This window comes from Galleria mellonella, unplaced genomic scaffold (genome assembly GCF_026898425.1).
Source record: "Galleria mellonella isolate WM207_F2 unplaced genomic scaffold, CSIRO_AGI_GalMel_v1 utg173, whole genome shotgun sequence".
Classification (NCBI taxonomy): domain Eukaryota; kingdom Metazoa; phylum Arthropoda; class Insecta; order Lepidoptera; family Pyralidae; genus Galleria; species Galleria mellonella.
This window is the reverse complement of record NW_026442016.1, coordinates 1,882,163-1,905,773: the sequence shown is the minus strand read 5'-3', so window position 1 is coordinate 1,905,773 and position 23,611 is coordinate 1,882,163. Positions and strand designations below refer to the sequence as shown.

Here is a 23,611-nt window from a genome sequence, read left to right as displayed (position 1 = left end):
CCTGATAGATATCAGTGTAAAGATACTTATTGTATCTTTTCGGAACATTTACGTGAATACGTACAATATTAGAATAGGATTTTAAGACCTCAGGTTTTGTTCAAAGTATCGTGATGTTTAGTGCACAAGTATTAAACTTCCAAATTTATTGCGATGTCGCGTATTGAAATTCAACCAATTCTCTGTTTTATACACTAATACTTTAACGTTTTATATCTGCTTATATATGTTTATTTTTATTATCTGCACAGAGCTTTTACTTGTCCTTTTTTTTTGAATTTTGTTTTATCCATAATTTATTACGTATAATATGAGTATTATTATTTTAATCATGGTATAACGATCACATGCTCCTGGCGAAGGCTGTAAAATCTTGTGCTGGGTTGTAAAAGTCCCATTGAACAGTCTCACACTCGAGCGATGGGAAAGTCTTGTATGATCGTTAAAATCACTTTTCATAAAGCCGTTGACCCATGTTTAATTCTCGCTACAGTAATATTTGATATTTCAATAAATAACTAATGACATTCCAACTTAATGTCATTATATTATGGGACAATGACAATATAATTATAACTTATAAGTATAATTTATATTTCTCAAAAAATATAATATAACTACAGTACTTTAGACCATATAAATAATTTTATAGTTCGTTTGTTTCAATTATTCTAAATTGTTAAATTCTAATTATCGTTTAGTTAAAACTATGATAGACTTGTCAGACATTTTACTGGAATTTTTAATAATCTCTGGAGTGATATTTAAGAGAAAATTGATTTGAAGAGAATTTTGAATGGCTGATTAAATCATGTTTTTATTCTATGAAGGAATTTATTCCAAATTAAAATGATGGAGATGTGTATGTATTGTTGTTATTATTGACATCTTACTTGTTGATTTTTTTATTAGTACATACTTCTCATTTCTATTATTGACCATATTCAACTGTTACTTACTTTGACTACATAAACTTACTAATTAAAATAATTAAAAACGTTCCTTCATATTTTAATTAATGTTATTTTGTTATTCCGTAATTTGTTCTATGTAATATTTATTCTTAAATAATTAGTTTTTTAATTCTACTAAAAATTTCAAATTAAAATTATTATAACATTTGTTTTCAATATTTACACACTTCATCTAAGTAGATTTTGTAAGGTACTTTTAACTTATAAGATCTAATGTTTTATACTCAAAACCATAGATTTGCTATGATAAAAATATTATCATTATATATATTTTATTATTTTTATTATATATTTTATTATATACCGACTGAAATCACAACTGACTGAACTGACTTTTCATTTGTTTTGCAAAACTTTACTGCTGCTTCATATTTTTCTTTTTGCTCCTCCTGCATATAGCAGTGCAAAGGCGCACTTCTTACGAAATGCACATCTACACCACCCGGTTTAAGCTTCAGATCTGCAGGCTAAGCCTGCCGAGTCAGGGGCCCAATGAAAGTTTATACAAAAGATAAACTCGCCGACTCTGCTTCAAATATTCCTCAGTTACTTTGCTATGTAGTGTATATGTAGTGGTTTTCTTCAATTGTTTGTTAAATATATAAACTACAGATAGACAAAGTAGATTTATACCTGATCACATAATCATAATCAAACAATTATATCTAACCTATGTATATATTATCCTGTTTGATGTTTCAATGAATGATATTGGAATGGTAACCCCGGCTGCACTATCGGTATGCTCTGGCGGAGCACCAGTTGAGGATGATAGATGAGATGAAAAGGCAGGCTAGTTAGCCCATTTAAGTTAGTTCCATGTTAAATACACCTGGAATTCAGCACGATAGTTTCCAGGGGGGACCACATGGAAGTCGGTCTGATAGGGTGTATTGCTAGCAACGGGACTGATAGTCCGCATTACCAACAATCCCTTCCCCCCTCCTGTTTGTTCTTTGTAATAATGTGATTTCAACCGTATATTAAATTTAAATGTTATGCCCGAAATATTTTATCTAATCAACTTGAAAATTATAGGATGGATTTTTTTCCCTGTTTTTATTTTATTTTATTAATCTCTTTCCTATAGCCGATTACTCAAACGAGGGTGGAAAGCCGACAACGTGTAATTTATGGAACTTGCAGGTGTTGCAGTAAAAACGTACTTCTTAAAGAACTGGCCACCCATTTGGTCTTTATAGGCCACTTAGAACGATACTTCATCGAAATGCCAATAAGCATATCCGTCTCATGCACTGAAGTAATAGTTCTTTATTTATTCCAGTGATCAAATATTTATCCGAGATTTTTCATTTGTATTCATCGTAAAGTCTGCAAAAATTACCATTTTTTAACGGTCAACCTCAGATTAGTTCTATAAACATGTTTTTTCAGATTGCTAATGTTAAAGAATCGGTTATACAGACAAATTGATGCTACTTCTCTTCATTTTGAAATTTGCTAAAATATTTTTAAATTGTAATATAATAATCATAAAATTTATCTAAAAGAGAGAAAAAGATTTCTTCAGCATCATTGGCCTACTTGACTAGACCCAAGATCAGCTATTTACTAGTGAAACCCTGGGCCATCTACCAATTACATACTTCTTGAAATCTCAAATGAAACAACATAGTTCAGTACACAATTATGTAGTATTATAGTTTTTTATATTTTATTAAGAGGGAAAACAAAACTGAAAATCATTCTTAGTAACTACTTATTTACATTAGTGTAAGTGTATTATATTTTTTGTCTTGTCACAATTGATTGGACTAATAGTCGCGATAGAGCGGTTGGCCACCTCTACTCTATCCCATATTAACTGAAATCTCATTATTTAAATTTTTTTTCATTGCACTGCTCGCCATCGGTAGAAAATTCATCCTCATACTCTAGTACCAAAATGAAATTATTTTCTAGGCGGGGATTTTCCTAGAGACTATAGTATAAGGTTCTTCATAAAACAGGGGTGGCAACTCGGACGTGCTAACCCTGGTGTTACAGGTAAACATAGACGACGATAACCATTTACCATCAGTCGAGCCATATGCTCGTATGCCACCTTAGTAATATAAAATATTATATTAGTTTCATTCAATGTTTGCTGTACTTATTGAACAGAGATACATCGACCTACACGGAAATGGCACCACTCACGATCCGCGCCTACACGAACTTCCGTCTACGCTATCCTGAACAAATAGAGCGGTATTGCAGACCTCTGAATAGGCGTTTCATTGCCTGCGTTTGCATGCAACCATTTATAAATTCAAATGAACACAACCAACAATGCCGGGTGCGGAGTTGCGGACATAGCAGTTGCCCGCTGCTACGCGCTGGTCGATACTATAACAATTGTTTGCAATGGTCACTAATACAGGATACATAAAATGTTACAATGTATTCGCACTGCACATTCATTCATTTAGTGACTATCAATTATATCCGACAGCTTCAGTTACCATGAATCATTCATCACATTACAAAGCGTAAATAAAGTCTGATAATCTCCAAATCCCTGTAAATGCATAAAAGATTAATGCTAATTCTTAGAAAGCAAATTAAGTGAAAAAATACCCGGGAACATTGAAAGCGCTGGCATTCTTTTTAGAAAATAGGGTACGTGTAATCCAGAATGCAAAATAAGTTTTCTCAGTTGGGATTCGTACAGAATAAATAATGATGATGTTTCATTTGACTTAATGTGAAGTTACTCCAAATCCAACGTTACTTTTTTTATGATTTCATATTTTAGAAACTCGAAACCACATTTTATTATAAGCGTGACTTTATTAAACAGACTTTACTGCCCCATCTGGGACATCTGCGGATTCAGTTTAAATTTGTACTGAACTATAATATTTGTGCCAACTTTCATCCTGAATTGTCAAGAAGTACAAACTGCACTGCCCGGCAAAGGGATAAAACTAGAAATATTACGTCATTTATTATGTATTCTTTTCAACCCACTTCAAAAAGGAGGTTTTTCAATTGGATTGTATTTTTTAATATGTTTGTCATCTGATTACTCCGTCAATTATAAACCGATATGGAGAATTATTTTTATATCTGAAAGGCTTACAAATTAATCCCATAGAAATTTTATCAAAATCAATTTAGCAGTTTTTAATTTAAAATAAGTATCTAACTGGTTTTGTCACAATTGAAGTCGGTTTTTTTGTGGAACTCAATTTAATTATATAATGAATAAAACCTGATGATACTGCAAAAGTTTTGTATTCATAAAATGTCGCTGTTATAAAACATACGCATACATTTATCCCTTTTGCTTTTTTGTATCATCATTCACCCTATATTGATTAAATTCCGACAAATATTGATGAACTGCTCCGACGCTACCGATTTATCTTCGAATGGATTAAGGTGCGCTTGTTTCGTCAGAAATTTTCTAGTGACCTTTTTGTAGGTTGTCGAAGCGCGACGCCAGGAGCCTACAGTCGACAGTCACAGTACACAAGTCTTCTTTCTGGTCTCTTGCCAAAGCTGCACAAGGGAATTTCTGTAAGTCATCTTTTCCACCTTTGCGCAGGGAGGATGACTCGTTGGCCCAGAACGCTAAAGAAAAGGCCGATCTTCTTGGATCCATCTTTGCGTCAAACTTTGGATGACGGGGAGAAACCACCACCGACCATCACGTGTTGTAGGAGCTCTATGCCTGACATTAAATTCACGCATAGCTCAGTGCGTAGAGCACTTTTCTCCCTCGAAATCAATAAGTCGAGTGGGCCCGATGGTATTCCTCCAATTGTGCTTAGGACGTGCGCACCAGAGTTGGCTCCGGTTCTTACTCGTCTTTTTCGGCTTAGCTACTCATCGGGCATAGTCCCAAAGTTTTGGAAGACTGCTCTGGTGCATCCGATCCCTAAAAAGGGAGATCGCTCAGATCCAGCTAACTATAGGCCCATAGCTATCACTTCCTTATTCTCGATTATGGAATCCATCATTAACCGTCAACTGCTCCGGTACCTAGAAGAGCACCGGCTGATCTATGATCGCCAGTACGGCTTTCGACAGGGACGTTCGGCCGGTGATCTTTTCGATTACTTAACACACCGATGGGCAGTGGCAATCGAGAGTAAAGAGGCCTTAGCAGTTAGTCTGGATATTGCGAATGCCTTTGATCGGGTGTGGCATAGAACGCTGCTTTCAAAGCTACCTTCATTTGGGTTGCCTGCGAGACTGTGCATTTGGGTCGCCAGTTTTCTCAAGGAACGTAGCATTAAGGTCGTAGTCGACGGTGCATGCTCTGATTTAAAACCTTTGAATGCTGGTGTCCCGCAAGGCTGTGTCCTATCTCCGACTCTGTTTCTTCTGCATATCAATGATATGTTACAGATAAGTAATATTCATTGCTATGCGGACGACAGTACAGGAGATACATTATATACCGGTCATGCAAAGATCTCGCGGGCACATTGAGTTAGACTTGTGTCTGAAATCGAAACTTCACTCCATCAAGTTTCGATCTGGGGTGAACAAAATCTTGTCCAATTTAACACCAAAAAGACACAAGTCTGCGCGTTTACCGCAAAAAAGACGCCGTTTGTCGTTTCCTCACTTTCAGGGCACTTCCCTTGATAAAAAGTCAAGTCTAGGAATTCTGGGCGTTGATATATCTTGCGACGTCCAGTTTTGCGGTCATCTGGAGGAGAAGGCTAAGATAGCTTCTAAAAAAATTAGGAGTGCTCAATAGGGTGAGACGATATTTCATGCCAGAACACCGCCTGAAATTATATAAAGCCCAAGTCTCGCATCAGGAATACTGTTCTCACCTGTGGGCAGGAGCGCCACAGTACCAACTCCTTCCGTTAGACCGCATTCAAAGTCGGGCGGCTCGAATTATCGATAGTCAACGCCTTACTGTCCGACTTGACCCATTGAAACTGCGCAGAGATGTTGCGTCTCTGTGCATCTTCTACCGAAATCATGGGAGTGTTCTGAGGAATTGTTCGGATTGATACCTGCTGCTGATTTTCACCACCGTACAACCCGCCACAAACTAAAGTTTCATCCCAATCATCTGGACGAGTGGCGGTCTTCCACCGTGCGTTTTTCAAGGCACTTTCTTCCACGCACAACCATTCTTTGGAATCAACTTCCAGCAGCAGTATTTCCGAACCGATACGACAACATAACCTTCAAGAAAAGAGTATATTCCTTTTTAAAAGGCCGGCAGCACACCTGCAATGCCGCTGGTGTTGTGGGTGATCATGGGCGGCGGTAGTCACTTACCATCAGGTGAGCCGCATGCTCGTTTGCCCCCTGTGTTGTAAAAAAAAAAAAAAAAAAAAGTGTGAAAATATTTCTCTCGCAACCCACACCTGCCGGCTCACACGTTAACTACTCACCTACAACATAAATGCCCTCGAGTCACATTTTCTTTTTCTACGCGCCTAAAATATTTCCCCCGTATTATTTTATTGTTCCTTTACGTACTTACAAATCGAGCTCATTTATCTTTTCCTATTTTCCCGCATTGTCTGCATCTGTACAAACTGAACTGACATTCATGAGGGATAAGTCCTTTAATGAGCAAAATCTATAACTAGTGTAATATAAATGCTACATTTGATTTAGATATTCGTGTACTGAAAACTTGTACTAAGGACATGAATTTATATTGTGTTCATATCATAGCTGGCAAATTTTTCGATTTAGTAAGCAGAGTAAAGGTGCGGCGACCTGCCATGACGGCGACATGATAATGATAAATGTTGGGCAGATTATCCTCTATCAAAAATACTTTTTCCATTTCGCCCTCTACTACGCTCAACTCACGAATTTGTAAAAACGGATCTGCATTGTTCCATTCATAAACGTTTTACACAAACCCAAATTTTTCATGAATCCCTTGCAACGGATTTTTTTAGGTCGAGCTTTATATTTACATTAATTAATTGCTTTCGCTCTGTCATAATTTTTAATATTTTAGTCTCGTACCATTGTTCAGACTTGGATTGAACAAAACAATATTTACGTATACAAACAAGCTACATAAATCTATATCAGTTTAAAATTAAAATGCAAAAAATACTTCTACGAATTTGACAAAGGATCTTATGTTTTGCGGTAGGACAGGAATCAATTGATCATTATATCCTACAAATGAGTGAAGTCACAAAGCAGCCTACTTTGCAATGGAGATCGACAAAAACCGCCGTGTTTCGACAAGAAAATAGCGAAGCTTTAAAGGGCACGGTAACATTGCGAGCACGGACCGCGGATAACGTGTTTCGAACAAATCGAATCGAGAAGGGAGCGGCCCATTATGCAGATTTTCCATTAGTGAAAATCTCAAACAGTGCCCGGAGTATTCAGTTATACTGTCTTATCATGATGTCGTGAAGTCACTTACTTGGATGCTGTGAGTGAACTCTGATCACTGTACGTTTGTAGGGTTGGACAGTCTGCAAATTAGAGTTCTTATTATTTATCGATGGCTTTGAACTTCAATTTATTTTGATAGAATAATTACTTTCAAAGTCTGAAATCCAACCAATACCTACTTTTACAAATTAGCATGAAAAAGTATTCAAAGTGTCATCGTTCATAAATTAACCGGGCCAAAGTATTTCCAAGTAATCGATTCGTTAAACTTTGAATAATTTTCCCATTTGTAAAACGCTACAGCGGCAACCCTATCGAGCTGACGAGATAGAGAAAAGTACCGTCGTCTTACACTTAATCGATGTCTTTATTCCCTGCATTACGTTTTTGTATACTTCCTTTTGTAAATTTTTATTTTACGTATTGCTAGTTCATGTCTTGTACGATCAGATTTCCTATGATCAAAATGAGTATGTTAAATAAGACATACTTTTATTAGGACCCGTATTCTATGCTCAGAGTCATGAATTTTGAGACGATAATTGTTTAGGGCTGACTAACAATCGATCAATGACAGTGCATCAATTTGACACTGGCTAGTTCGCCTGACTAGTATATGGCATAGAGGACGATAAATACTCGAGCATCTATCCAATACTCTCTGTGAATTTCTACAAGACAAATTGAACGGAGACGTTGATTTGTTTATATTATGACGCTAAAATCATGATTTGTTTATCCTGGATACGTTGTTTTATGATCTGATGTTAATAGGATTCTGTAACAAATAACTATAGGTACCGGTTTTAATTTTATATTAATTTGGCATATCCTAAATTTTCGAATACCTGGGACCTAGGTCATATATAAAATGAACATTTATACTTTCCTACTTCGTATTGCCATTGAGCTCATATTTCGCACATGTGTTTAAGTGTTAATGAAGCGTTTAAGTTCAAATATTTGCATTACATATTAAATTTATGTTCATTCTTCAAAGAAGTATTTAAATCTTTTATTACGCATTTGGTGCCATTTATTTTCACACACTGTTGCTATTACATACTTAACACTATTATAATAAACAAGAGAGATATATGCAACTTCGGTATTGGGTTAGCTGGCAAAGATTTAGCTGCGGCTCAGGCGGTACTTTAAGTGATCGTTTGTCCGACCACACGAGCGATAAGTCAAGTGAAGATGTGTGGAGAAAACAATCTTATGGCCGCTGTGTGCGCCATAACAGTAAATCTGAGGAGGCCAGATTTACGTAGGTCCGTAGTGCACTCGGCTACCACTTAATTACCGCCCGTCGAGATTAGTTCCCGCGACGGTGGTGTCGGCACATATTGCTCACTTTGCAATGCTGTGTAATAATGTAACACACGTTGGGCGATTCGGAAGCGACCAGTTTATCAGTCACGCTTCTTTACTAAGTTGTTTTCTTTAAATCTGAAGATAAAATAATGATTATTATTCACCCGATTCGTAGACATTGCCACTTTTAATTATGAAAGTCTTGTCACATATTGGAGAGTGCTTTATAATTTAGAACTTTAGGTACGTAGTTTTATGACTCGAACACCGCAAAGTTTGTAGTATCTGTGTCACCAAAATGAAATAATTTACAGAGATTATTTCTGAATGATAATTTTAAAAGTGTGTATGTTATGTCTCTCTCAACAAAACATTAATCATACATCAAAGTGAACATAAACGTCGTAAACCTACTACTGAAAATGTATATTCAAGCAAAAAACAAACAATTATTTATTAACTCATAAAATGTGACTTGAATATTATAGTTTTTATCTAAATTCCGCGAATTCTTTTTAGTTCCTTCCAGAATATTTAATAGTTATTATTAAAGTTTGGAAGAGATTGTTTAGCAATAAGTCTTTTTGTACAAAATATTAATTAGGTATAGTTATTAAATATAATACCCCACCCCCCCTTATGGAGGAGGCTTATTTTCAGCAATGAACAGTTATCGGCTGACATAATGATGATGATTAAATATATACTTATTTAATATTCATTAATAATTCCTGTATATTGGTGTATAATAACAATGTGTTTAAACTTACCAAATTTTAACTTCCTAACGCAAGTAATTTTTACAGTTTTGTAATCACCTAATCGTGTAGTTTTCGTCTATTTTAATATACCGACCAGACAATTTTGACAAACTAATTTTTCTTTTCGAGAAATCCTTCTATTAATAAACGTGATACTGTGAGGATGGACGAATATTTTTTAATCTTTCATAATAAATCTACTGAACAGATTTGAATGAAATTTGGTACGTAGGTTAACTTAGCACATTATGTACTGATTCACGCGAATTAGTGATACTAATAAACGCGCGTTGTTTTGAGATATAGCTAGTACTACATAAAATAAAAAAAAAACACTATAATTAGCAGTTTGAATCTTTTGAGACAACAGTCAAGAAAATAAATATACAGACCAACAACAAAATTATAAAAAAAAACGTATTCAAATGTGTTGTATTACATATTTTTACTAGCTGATTCCCGTGGATTCACTACAGCTAGATCTACCTGTTTTTATATTGCAAATATAAGCCTTATATAAACACGCGGTTTTTTTTTGTCATATGTATATAGGTACATCTTTATTATCTATACTAATAGTAAAGAGGAAATATTTGATTGTTTGTATGTAATGTTAAATTAAAAAAACTATTCAACTCATTTTAAAAATTCTTTCACCTATAGAGAGCTACATTATCAGCGAATAATATCGTCATAGTCGTAGAATACTGACAGATCTATATATGTAATATTCGTCAGATCCGTCGGTATTCTACGACTATGACGATATAGCATATATATTTTCGAAATTTCCATCAACTCGTGCCGAATCGTTAGTGAATAATATTTTAACGTAGCATAGTATAGAATTATTCCATAAGAATAAGAATTATTCTTATGACAATGCCTTTTAAGTCTGCAAATATTAAACTAAATCTCGAAGGCAGTCGCCGACTAATTGCTTTTGAGTCGCTCAATGATCGGGGTGCCTTATTACTCGTATCATCAACTATCTACGAACGACGTGATATTACTTCAGCTGCAAACCGAAAAAGCAAATCTTCCCAAATTACCCTGGATTTAACTGAGATATCAAACCAACAATAACCAGTCTATAGAACTGTATAATTATGAGAATGTCATTTAAATAACTCTAACAAGTTTTATACGGCAATAAATTTAATATTACAGTTTATTATCGTTTTATAATAAGCTCGATTTATTTATTTATTATGTTAATTTACAACGTTGTTCCTAAAAACTGACTTCAATCTTAATAAAATTAATATGGGATCAACTTGATAATAAATTTTTTAAATAGCCAAAATAAGTTCTAAATTTGCGAAGTTATATTGTAACTTATACAAAAAAATCACCAGCCGAATTGACAATCACCTCATATTTAAGTCGGTTGAAGGTATATTCAGTAAGATGAAACGAAAATTTACATTCAATTTAGATTTATGTTTTATAAGAGTAAACTATCAACTATAAACTATCAACTTTTACTGAATTCTTTCAATAAAATTTTCTTCTTTTCCCTCAGCTTAATTGGAAAATAATGCTATTCAGCATTAAGTCCGTCTTCTACATCATGTAGTGGCCAATAAAGTTTTAAATAAATAAATAAGCACGTGACATTTTACAAATATTTAATTTGTTAAAATATTAAATCCATAAAAAGGACGCTCTCAATTTGACGATTTTTTGTCTGATATTTCACCAATTCTGAACTGATTTTATTATTCTTTTTTCAATTTTTAGTGTTTACTCTCGAATTAGTCCGTATTATTTTGTCACGCTTAAAAACAATATATTTTTTAACTAAATCTAAATTTTCACGGTTTAAAAACAGGAAATAAAAGATTTTATTTGACCTAGTAGTATACGATAAAAGCAAACGAAAAAGTGCAAGACGGAGTTAAAATAAGGTCCTCGCAAACTCAATATATAAGACCCCAGGTGTCGTTTTATATTACGGCACCTCGGAATTGGAGTACCCGAAGACAGGAAAATCTTTTCACATTGCATTGATTAAATAATTTACTTACAAATACTGAACAGTGCAGTAAAAGTTGACTCTTAAATTCTGGTAAGGAATATAATAGGTATGGTATATAACATGGAGTTCTAGATATTTTGACAGTATTGTCATGAAATTTAAAGTTTACGAAGTTACGACTTTGAAGCACTATCCCAAGTAATGTTTTATCTCTGCCCTTGTGTAATAATTTTCTATGAAGGAGGATCAATTGCTAAATAAATTTCAAAATTTACCACTATTATCATAATCTTACCTATCTATACATATAAAAACTTGTTCTGACTGACATCTATGCTAGCCTATAAGAAGCATCGAATTAGAATTTCCAAGGGACAGCTAGCAAATCGTAAGTCTTCTATTTTCAAGAATACAGTTGATAATTTACAAATTAAATATTCCATTTTCTGCTTCATCAAAAAATCCTTTAGCCAAGCTTTACCTTTTACCTTTCATAATTCGAGCGATATTGGACCGTCGATTTGAAATAATAATGAAAATTTAATGAATCTTTTATCACGCTCATCACTCCTTATTTCGCTGACACAAGACGTATTTGATATAATTAATTTCTCCGTTATCCTTCGTTGTCTCCCGCGTTTCAGACAAAATGTCTATAATTTTTCTTCATTTTCTAATATCGGTATGAAAAATAATTGCATATAATATATTTTAGTACAAAAGCCTCGTAATATATATTGTTGGAATTTTAATGAGTATCCTGAATTTAATATTCAGGCACGTGGCATCACAGTCAAGAAATTTTAATATAAACACAAAAACAATACTTGCGTTCGAATTCAGTATGCCTGTATATGCGTGCTCATCATTGGAACAATACCGACGTCGGTAGCTTATTAGAAAAACTCTGCCAAACGCGAATCGAATTCGCATACCACCGGCCTTGTATAATATTATAATTTGCATAAGAAGAACGTATTTAATTTCTTCGAAATTATCTTCGAAGACGCGGAACAGTCCAGTACTTTAATGTTTTCCTATAATTTACTATTAATAGAAATAATTCTGTACAAAAATATTTTTGGCCTTATAGGCAAATATAGCCAAATGATTATAATGAAAATAAAATCTTTAAACAAAAATTGTACGAAATGTAGGTCGGCTCTAAGAGCCCCACAGCAAAGTGTCAAACATGAATTATAAATGCATTTGTGGAGCAGCCACATGTTATTACATTGCTTGTTGTTTTTGTATACTTTTGTATTATTTTTTTGTTAAAATATATAAATAAATTGTTTTATTTTTTGTTTATTTTTCCATAAAAAAGATCTTATAATTACTGAAAAACGTACCTAATCTTCGTAACGTCAAGTACCGAAATGTATCGTAAGTTTTTAGTCTTCGTTTCCAACTACGGAACCCTAATAACTAAACTGTACTGTACTTATTCTACTCCTGTCATGTCGCACACACTCATAAATAAACATGCATTACGTGCGAAAATTTTAATGTATCAATATTTACTGACAATTCAACATATGACAAATAGATATGGAGACCGATCCAGAAAACTGTTCAAACCTTGACACACTATACTAAATAACATTCAAGTTAATAAAATAAACGTTACTCAAAACAATCAAAATAATACAATTATTTACATGAAACATCCAATTTAAAGATTATAAATTATCTTCAAGTAGGTAGGTACTGTCAGATATCGAAGGAAAATATTAAACATTTCAATTCGCTCTAACGCTACTAGTTTTTCGCACTTACAAATCTAAATAATTATTTATTCTTTTAAATATTTTACTGTTATTTTATTACATTACAACATAACTTTATTTACGTTACAGATATAATATAATACAAGACAAACGTAATGTTTCTAAAATTGATAGGATAAAATGGACAGGGCGAGAGGCTATATATGTAAGGGAATATGTAAAGCTTTTTTACGAAAAACTTTTTAAACAAACTTACAGTATATAACTATGTATATTTTATAAGAAAGCAACTCAGTGTTGTGGCCGTCTATAAAATTATGGTTCACAATTCGCAAATATTTTGAGTTTAAAAGTTCTTAGTTGGAATATAGTTTTTGTGTAGGTATATGTAAACATTTAAAAGGTAAATTCTGATAGTTCTTCTTTTTTTTACTTGCTACTACTATGACTAATCGAGAAATCGTCAGAGCTATATAAAAAGTATAACTCACAGAGGCTCCTCATGTGACAAATTATGATCGTCTATGCAAAAGAATTAATTGTTCGAATTGACTTCTCTGCAAGAAAAGCCATGATAGGTAATTTATTTATAAAAAAAAGACAATACTTCCTTAATATTTTACCTGTTTCATAATGTTATGTCACTTTCTTTTAAATCAAGGAAAAACGAAATAAAGAGACGAAACGTTTCAACAGCTAAAAATAGATTTATCGGACTTTTGACGGTTTATAAATGAGATGGTTCTTTTATTTTCTGTTACATGAATGTATCACCATATTTCTCAGTGAAATCACTTTCAAATAATTTTTATTATTTATGATATGATTAATAATTGTTTGTAAATTAAACTGGAATGTGTTGCAATAACAATGCATATGGCATTAGCATTCTTACTGCCAGTAGCGATCCCAAGAAGACGCTGTTAAGAAGCAACGGTATCATTGGTTCAATCACAGTAAACGTTTCGTCGTCTTACACGAGACTTATTAATATTATCGCTAATATTATCGAATTATTTATATTATTATTTTATTTTAAAATTACTGTGATACACCGAATTACTATTACTGTTTAGTTAAACATTGCCGGGTTGGATATTTTTCCTCCAATTTTGAATAATATTTGTGTTTGCAAAATATTTAGAGAAAAATGAAATGAGTGTAGAGAATATTTGATAATGCAGTTTGACAGTTTTGGTATTTGTATACAATATATAGTAATATGTAGATTCATAGAATACACGTATGAAGGCAGTAACATGAAGTAAAGAAGTCAGTGTAAGGAACGCCCTTTTTATTCGTCCTTCGCGTAGTGATTACATGGTAAAATGTAGGGAAATCTGACACAACTTTGTGAATGGTAAAGTAAAGGAAATCGTTTAAACAGAAAAAATATTTGAAATTTGGGTAAATATAAAAAATGCACCTGGCAATGTTGGTTTAATTTTATTTTAATGCAATTCATTAATATAATCTAATATTAAAAAACAAGCGTTAAGCGTGACCCTGTGGTATCGTAATCAAGCGTGATATGTGACGTTTGATACCGCGGGCCGTTTCTGTAATCGTACAGTTCATGTTGTATACCGCTTTACGGCGTACAAATACGCGTAAAGTGCTCAGTTTCTTCTTTATATAGTATCTAGTTCAATTTTATTGTATATCTTCTATTTATAAAATAACTTTGTGCTAATAATTCGATAATAACACCAAATTTTTCATAAATCTAATTATTATCGGTTTATGTTTATCAGGAACACATAATTTTGACTGATAGCAAATATATTTCAGTGATATAGTATAATTGAAAATGCGTTTGCTTTTGCGTTTTGTGACTGCGGCCGTGACGTGTGGGCTTATGGTGTTCTTATTGTCACGTATCTCTGACTTAAGTGCAGAACCTATCGGTGCTCATATATCACGCACACGGGTCGCAAGAGACATCGACGAGACTACGCAAGAAAATGTTGTACTTGTAAACGCACCGCTGGAACAGATGAACGACCCATTTCAGAGGAGGCGACAAATTGTTAAGGTTAAAGTTAAAATATGTTAAGGTTAAAATAACTTATTATTTGAAATATCTACCACGAATTTTTCTAATAATAGATATAAGCTGGTACCTACATTTTGTTGCTTTCTAAATTAAGCGACCGATGGTGAATAGAAACATTGACTCGTTACAGGAGACGGTACTACACTTTAATTGCACAAAGTAAATCTATAGCGCACATTCCAGATTTGCGGCCTCGCTTTGCAAGCGGCTCTTACAAATGTAAATTCTCACATTTTCTCGGTCTATTTAAACTGTAATTGGCAAAGTCTCCAGTTTTTCCAAGTCATTGGCGATTTTCTTGCAAAGTTACCGAGACCTAATAATAATTAATGGCCTCAACGAAAGTCCGATATCCTTTCATTAGTGGCCCGTCTCCGCACTCGGTGCGGACCGGCCAAGATTAAAACTTGCTCTCAGGGCGAGAGCTTTGTGGACGCTCCTTTAAAAGGCGCCGAGCTGAGATGTGGTCGCTGCTTATAAAAATATTTGTTCACCTAAACTGAAAGCATGTTACAAATGATATATTCTATTGGTAACACTGTAGGACTCAATATAATCCAATATTTATGTTTATGTTAATTATTTCATACAAAATTTTACGACTAGCGAATACATGACTTAGATAACCAACTCGTCACGCGAATCAATCCGAAGTTGTGTATAAATACATAGATCAATATAATCCATCCTATATTAAATATGTCTTAATGTAATCTGATGAAAATTTATTTGTGATTTGTTGATTCATGATCGTGCAATGATAATCTGAACTTAAAGTATATATCGTAATCGCGCCTTACGTTTTCTAAGATATACCTACCGTAAACTTCTTGTTTCACTTTTTAATATTTTCCTTTTATTTCACAGATGATGCGACACGCGTGGAACAACTACAAACTGTATGCGTGGGGCAAGAATGAACTGAAGCCGATGTCGAAACGCGCGCACTTGTCCAGCGTGTTCGGCGCCGGAGACCTTGGTGCCACCATTGTTGACGGTCTTGACACACTCTACCTCATGGGACTCATGGATGAGTTCCGGGAGGGGCGAGACTGGATTGCAGAGAATTTACATTTCAACGAAATGGTAAGTCTAATTAGTCGTTAAATTTTTGACAAGACGATCGTGGTCGTTATTGAGAAGATTGTACCATTGTAGCATACTTTACAGCATGCCACCATTTCTCTCTTACTGTTGCATTCTGTTCTTCGCAATTTATAAATTTCCTCTTGTCAGGGCATTGGCATACATTGATTATTGTGCTACAATTGGTTCTATCCCAGGCCATATTCTTGACACCTGGGTTCATTTGTAAAAGGAAGGACTGATGCACAATTTTGACCTAATCTAAATTGGCGAGTACCTACCAAATGATTTACATCAAATATGTTCCCCTAACAGCAATTAAGTACTTATCAGTTAACATTTGCTGTGACCTATTTCTATTCCTTTAATAATAAGCGCTACCATTTTCAGTTGTGAACGCAACTGTCAAATAAATGACAGTTTAACGTCGACTTAACGTAGCCGTTAACAACTGTTGATTGTAGATAGGGCTGTCATTGACATCCATGGGAATTTCCCAAAACCAGTTTTCAGTGGAACGGGTGGTATAATTTCTAGTTCGTCATCGGTTTACCTTTGTTCCATTATTAAGATCTTTTCATTTTTCTTTTAATTCATAATAGCTATCATACACGAATATATTTTTGTTCGTGCATTTCTTTTATGTAATCCATCTATCTCTCTTTAATCCTACAAGACTTTCTGACTTAGAAGTCAGTGACAGAAAATCCATTTCTAGGATTTCAAATGACAAGAAATAATCAAATTATTAATTAACTTAATAAATATTACCTGATTTTTATTCGATGTCGATAGTTGAAGTTGTAAGTGGCGCACAATTAAAAAATGTCCTCTTCAAGCCTAGAATGGTTTACAAAGACCAAAGGCGGTTTTAAATAGATAGGAAATTAATTTTAAACGCATCAAATTTAAAACGGAATGAGTATCTCATAAATTCACCGAATGACCGGCATAAATCACCCATTTAATGAATGACCCTACTCAATAATACGAGTATTGCCATTGGCAAATGAATTGAAGCATCGACTTATGTAATTAAATATTGTCAATATGTAACTTAAAAAATGTCTACAAATAATATTATAAAGAGCAATAATTTGATTTTTTGTTCATTTGTTTTTATAATGGATAAAATGAAAAACTATTTAACCGATTATAAAAATTCTTGCGTCCATATTAACCTACATTATTGGCGAGTAACATAGGCTATATATTATTTTCTATCTACCCGTGGGAAGCCGGGGCGGAGCAATAGTCAATAAATAAAAGCAATGCAATTATTCTGTTGTTTAGGATTCCGAATTGTCAGTATTCGAGACCACAATTCGGTTCGTGGGTGGACTACTAACTTGCTACGCGTTCACGGGCGACACAGTGTTCCGGGACAAGGCGGCTGAAGTGGCGGATGCACTGTTACCTGCCTTTGATACGCCCACGGGACTACCCTTCGCCCTCATCAATCCATCCACCAAGGTAAATCAGGCTACTTGCTGTATGTATTTTTTAAGCTACAATTGTCCATTCTCCTATAGAAAACGTTATGTACCTAATAGAACAGAAACGAGTAGTTTGAAATGATGTTTCTTTCTAAAATAGCCAAAAAACCTACTGTTGCTCTTTTCAAATGAAAGCAAATATACAAGTTTCAGATTTTAAAGATGGTATACACACAAAGTTGGAATTTTAGATTTAAGCAACATTAATACATTTAACACCCATTTACGTATGATATTTATATGACATTTATGTATGATAGGTGAGTCTGTTAACTGTTTCGCCCGTCATACTCGTGAATGAGAAATTTTACGCGATGCATGCTTTGATTCAGTCTAAAGCATTATTCAATGCTTTAGTCTGAACCAAAAAATCCAACTAAAGGGCATTGTGAGCTTTTTATTATTTGTTACCTAAGCCTATGGGCTTCTTATCATCATCAACATCAAGAACGTCTACAACACGCATATTATCTTTCCTTAGTATTAATCTCATCACGATACTGTGACTCATGATATATCACGTGTGATGGCATGAACATCTAGTAATTTCACGAGTATTTTTTAAACATTACCAAAATTCTTTTTCATTTTCACCAATTCTTCAAAATCTGCAATAAGCGCATAATGCTCCTGGTATTATCTCCGTAAATTTGTTCAAGTACATGAACAAGCTAACAAGCATAAAATGGTAAACAAACCGACTCGGTGAAAGTTGCATCGTGTCGGTCGTCGGCTTTGCCATTTCCATTCGAATTAAGATTTCCATCAATAGGGCCAAGATAAATGTGGAATATACATGATTGAACAGTATCGGATTCGAAAATAATCATCAAAATCGGATCATAAAAATATTGTTATCGTATAATATGTACACAAATGTTGCCGTGTGGCCCCAGCATAGAATAACCCACCCCTTCTTTTCCCGTGGGTGTCGTAAAAGGCGACTAAAGGAGGACGTGGGATGGGCAACACCGTCCCTCTTAAAACATCTCCAAAGCCTAATTGCGGTTGCCAATCCGCCTGCCAAGCGTGGCAACTACTGACAGAACCCCTCAAGGAGAGGCTTAAGTTCAGCAGTGGACAGTTAAATGCTGACACGATGAGGATCGTGATGTACACAAAAAAAACAGTCGAATTGAACACGTCCTCCTTTCTGAAGTACTAATCACTATTATTCCTATTTTGTAATTGCAACATGGCTATGCTTGCTATTAAGATAAAATTAAAACTGTTAGATATAATTGTAGTATAACTATTACTTGTAACACTTAACTTATTAATCGATGCACGATGATTTATGAACGTCTCAGTCGGTAATTAAGACTAATAGAACCCTACAACAGTTTGTAAGCAAATTATCCGCTATGGTAACATGCCGTAGATAATGTGAACAAACAAGGCAAGCGTGAGTTAAGATTTTTTTTTTGATGGGTGAAAATGGTATGGTAACCCCGCCTACGCTAACGGAATACGCTAGCGGAGCACCAGTGAAGGGTGATAGATGAGAATGAAAACAGGTCAGTTAGCCCATCAGGATGAATTCATCAGGAATTAACTATGATAGTTTCTAGGGGGAACCGCGAGGAGGTCGACCTGGTTGGGTATATTGCTAACAATGGGATTCTCAGTCTCCATTACTAACAATCCCTTTCCTCCCCGTGAACTGAGATTGTTACGAGATTGGAAACATTCCTTTTTGGTTACCTATTTTTTGAGCACCTAAAGTATTTTTTTTGTCATTGTTGATTGGTTTGATGTTCAATCTATGCTTATATTATGAAGCGGAAGTTTGTTCGTTTAAACATGTTAACTTCTGGCAGCTAGTGTGGAATTATTAAAAAATACTTTTTCCTCATTGTACATATTAATACTATCATAAATGTATTTTTATCATTCCGTTTAAAATACAGTAAAGAACAGTAAAATTTAACTTTTCATATTCTACATACACATATAAAGCTTGTTGCGTAATCAAGCTAAGTAAAATTAATTCTAAAAAATAAATAAATCAACAGTGCTCAAACCATAGATGTTCAAACACGTGCTCAAAGTGGAATACTCCGGGCTTACCCCATACCGTGTTAGTCGATAGATCACTAGTGAAATCCCTATGTATGTGTGGCATATTCCTGTAACTGACAAGCTGATTCATCATAGACGATATCAATAAGGGTGCGAACGAAAAATATATAAGGTAATTTCATGCTTCAAAAAATATGTTTGACGAAAATGCATATCTGACTCTAGAGCCATCAACAAAGTAAGACAGGCCCCTAATAAAGGCTTCTTACAAGCTTCAAGACAAAGACAAGCTACAAGACATCACACATCGCCATTACGTGTTGCTATGTCATGAATTTGGTAGCGAACGAATATATATTAGTGCTTTGTCCAATTTTAACGCACAAGCACACATTGCTTCTTCAAAAGCAATCTCTTTAATGGTGAACCCAAACACCGATATACAACGAGATATTTTGTAAATAAATTATATTGAAAATATTCGAATTTAGAACGTGGAATCACAGGACTAAAAGTAAATTTTGCTTCGCAGCAAGCAATATGTGCTACGCAAAGAAAAAGAGCGGCTTCAGTGATCATAAATTTAATATGAACCTAACACTGAACTAAAACCAAACCGCCACCTTAACAAGTCAACTCGGAGGAAGTTCCATTACTCTTCACATATTGTACTTACAGATAATCCTTACTAACAATTTTACAAATGTGGAAGTGAATTTGTTTATTTGTTATTTCTTGATATATTAGCGGCTCAACCAATCTTCATACAATTTGGTGTAGTATTTAAACTAGAAAAAAGCCATATGAGATATATAAGAGATTACTTTTCATCTGGGCAACAAATACATCCCGATCTTGTGAACGATGTCGCGGGCAAAAAAACAGTGTAAATATGAATTAAGTCAGTAATTGTTCAAGGTTAGCACAAGATAATTTGTGTCATTCTAATCATTCCGACATGTAACACCAGGGTCAAAACTGATAAACTTAACGTGTATTAATGAAATTAATTGTATACGTTTTCTTTGTAATCGTTTAAAACAAATTCATCGTGTTCATACTGTGTCGTAATATTTACAGATAATACTCGTAATTGTAACTATTTTTAAGCAACTTGGGTGGTGGTTCTCATTCTCGATTTGTCTGTATTTATTATGGCTATGTTACGCTATTACATTCTGAACTGTTGATAATTCTTTTTATATTTGGTTATTATGTTACTTGATTCTTCTTCATAGCTTCATAACTGAGGAACATGATTATGACGTGCAGCCTGTATCACGTTTTGCCAGTCCGCACGATTTTGTGCTTTGTGAATGAATTCTTGCAAGTTAGCTTCAGTTGTCCGTTGATATATCTTGTTATGCTCGACCTAAACTCCTCTTTCCCTCCACACAGCCGCCTGAAATTATCCTTTCCAGACTGTTTGGATTTCATCTGACAATGTACCCGAAGAACTTCAGAACTCTCTATTTGCGCGTATTTGAAGTTTATTTATTTATTTAAGTTTATTAGCAAGTTGTTCAAGAATAGATTCATTTGTGCGGTGTTCTATGCAAAAATTCGGAGCAATATGCGCCAGCTATATATTTCAAAAGCATTTATCCTCGAAAGTATACAGATTTTCTGTTGGTTCTTTTTAAAGTCGAATATTTATTTTCCCATATAAATTTTATGACAGTTGAAAATGTCCTAAATCAAAAAATAACTATTTCTCCAAAAAAGTTTTAATTTTGGTCCAATCATGGTCAGTAAATTAAAAAATACTGATAATAGGTACTAGAGTAGTCTGGTTTACCGACATAAAAATATTTTCAATTATTTTTTTACGTTTTTTACATGTCACGAATTATATAAATGTAAAAATAAAAACGAAAAAACATGTAAAAATATTAAAATGATGATATAAACCGATAAATATTTACTCCGAAAAAATAATGTTAAAATTATAATTACAATAAATTTTATACGTCACGAACGAATATCAATTTCTAAATGAAAGCAAAACAGCCAGGAAATCTCATTTTTAGCGATCTTTACACGTCATTCCACCGATCACTCAAAATGACATCGATGTTCTTTTATTCCTGACGCTGTATTGCAAATGTTGAATTCGAAATTAAATTTGTTCTAAAAAATGAAACCATATTGCAAAAATAAAGGTGTCAAATTCGAATATACTTGGCATTAGATTTTCATATAGAGGTTGAAATTGAATCGTTAACCATACATAAAGAATGTATCCATCCTCTACAAAAGCGATTCCTAAAAAGAGATCTGTAGAAAAGTTTCCAGGGTTCCGTGAAATTATTTATTATTAGGTGTTAAGTATACTAACCATAATTAAGTGCAAATATTATTTTGAAATAATATACATATTAAAATTAAAGAATAAAAAGTTTCACTTTATAAATATTTAAAATAAAAGTATTTGTTCTTCTTTCAATTACAGTGTCTTTGATTTGTAATCATTTGATATGGGGTTTCTTAAATTTATTTGATAGGTGTTCCGTTACTATAAAAGTTTAAGAACCTTTGCTCTAAAATATAATAGAATAGTTACATTAATTAAAAATTCTAATAGAATAATAGAAAATTTTGAGTATCTTATACTAACAGCTGGACACACTCCTTTTTTTGTTTTTTTTGGGAAAGTCATTTAGTTTCACTTGTTTCAACACTTGTTTTAATTTAAAATCCTAATATTTGACAAATTTACCTGCACAGTATACTTTAACTGGGTTTGGGCTCCATTCATCATAAAACATCTTTACAAATTTTATAAATTTTGATTACTAGAGCTACACCTCTTCCTCTACACCTTTATGTAGGTACGTATACTAAATGCACCGGACATTAATTACAAAAGAATCATAACATTCTATTATGATAATAGTATAATTAGTTATGCCGGTGTGAATCTCCAACCATAACCATACGCAATATAAATGGCTATTACAGTTCACATTCACTTTCATCTAATTAGTGAAACCAACTTCACCGGCGGTTTGCTAAATGTTAACCCAATTATGTGGCATTAGTGCATTATACAAATATACAGTACATATAATATACATATAGTCAAATACTTTGTAATGTTTAAGGTGCTAGAGACATAAAAAATTTAAAAACATGCACATTTTAAAAATATTTAAATTTAGAACGCCGAATTGTATATCTAATCAACAGCAAGATTGTTAATAACAAGCGGTTTTTTTTTTTCGCAAACAAAGGCGACAGTTTCAATCATCACAAAATTGTCGTCGTATTAAAAAAATAGACGAATTGAGAATATTCTTCTTTTTGTATTGCTTAGTAAACCAAAACGTTTGTATTGGTTGATACATCTTTCTCTACTATAGTCTTTACGGTTATGAGTTAATTGTCCATTATTTAATTGATTGCAATATTTTATTAAATCTATATCACCATTATATCAACTTTTAACTGTCCACTGCTAAACATAAGCCTCCTCCTTGGGGATTTACCAATAGTTGCCACGCTTGGCAAGCGGACTGACAACCGCAGACAGGCTTTAAAGATGTTTTAAGAGGGATGCTGCTGCCCATACCTCACCCTCCCTTAGTCGCCTCTTACGACACTTACGAGAAAAGAAGGGATGGCCTATTCTATGCCGGGACCATGCCGGCAGAAAAAATTAAATCTATATAATTTAATAAATTTCTGTATATTTCAAATATGACATTATGTACCTATGTAGTCCAGCCATTCCCTGCGACTACACACTTATACGAGAAGAATCCGCTTTCTTCAAATCCTGTGTCTGTTCTTAAATTCTCTTAGTCGATATCACGGTACAATTCATAGCAAATCTTC

The 23,611-nt window shown here is 33.8% G+C and overlaps 1 protein-coding gene across 1 annotated transcript in view; it reads left to right on the top strand.

The window, feature by feature from the left end:
• Positions 1–23,611, top strand: part of LOC113515529 (mannosyl-oligosaccharide alpha-1,2-mannosidase IA) — a 94,060-nt gene that overhangs the window by 51,058 nt on the left and 19,391 nt on the right. Inside the window, exons 2-3 of the mRNA XM_026899776.3 lie at positions 16,038–16,256; positions 17,550–17,729. Of these exons, the coding sequence (XP_026755577.2) occupies positions 16,038–16,256; positions 17,550–17,729 (399 nt within the window). The remainder of the gene's footprint in view (positions 1–16,037; positions 16,257–17,549; positions 17,730–23,611) is intronic.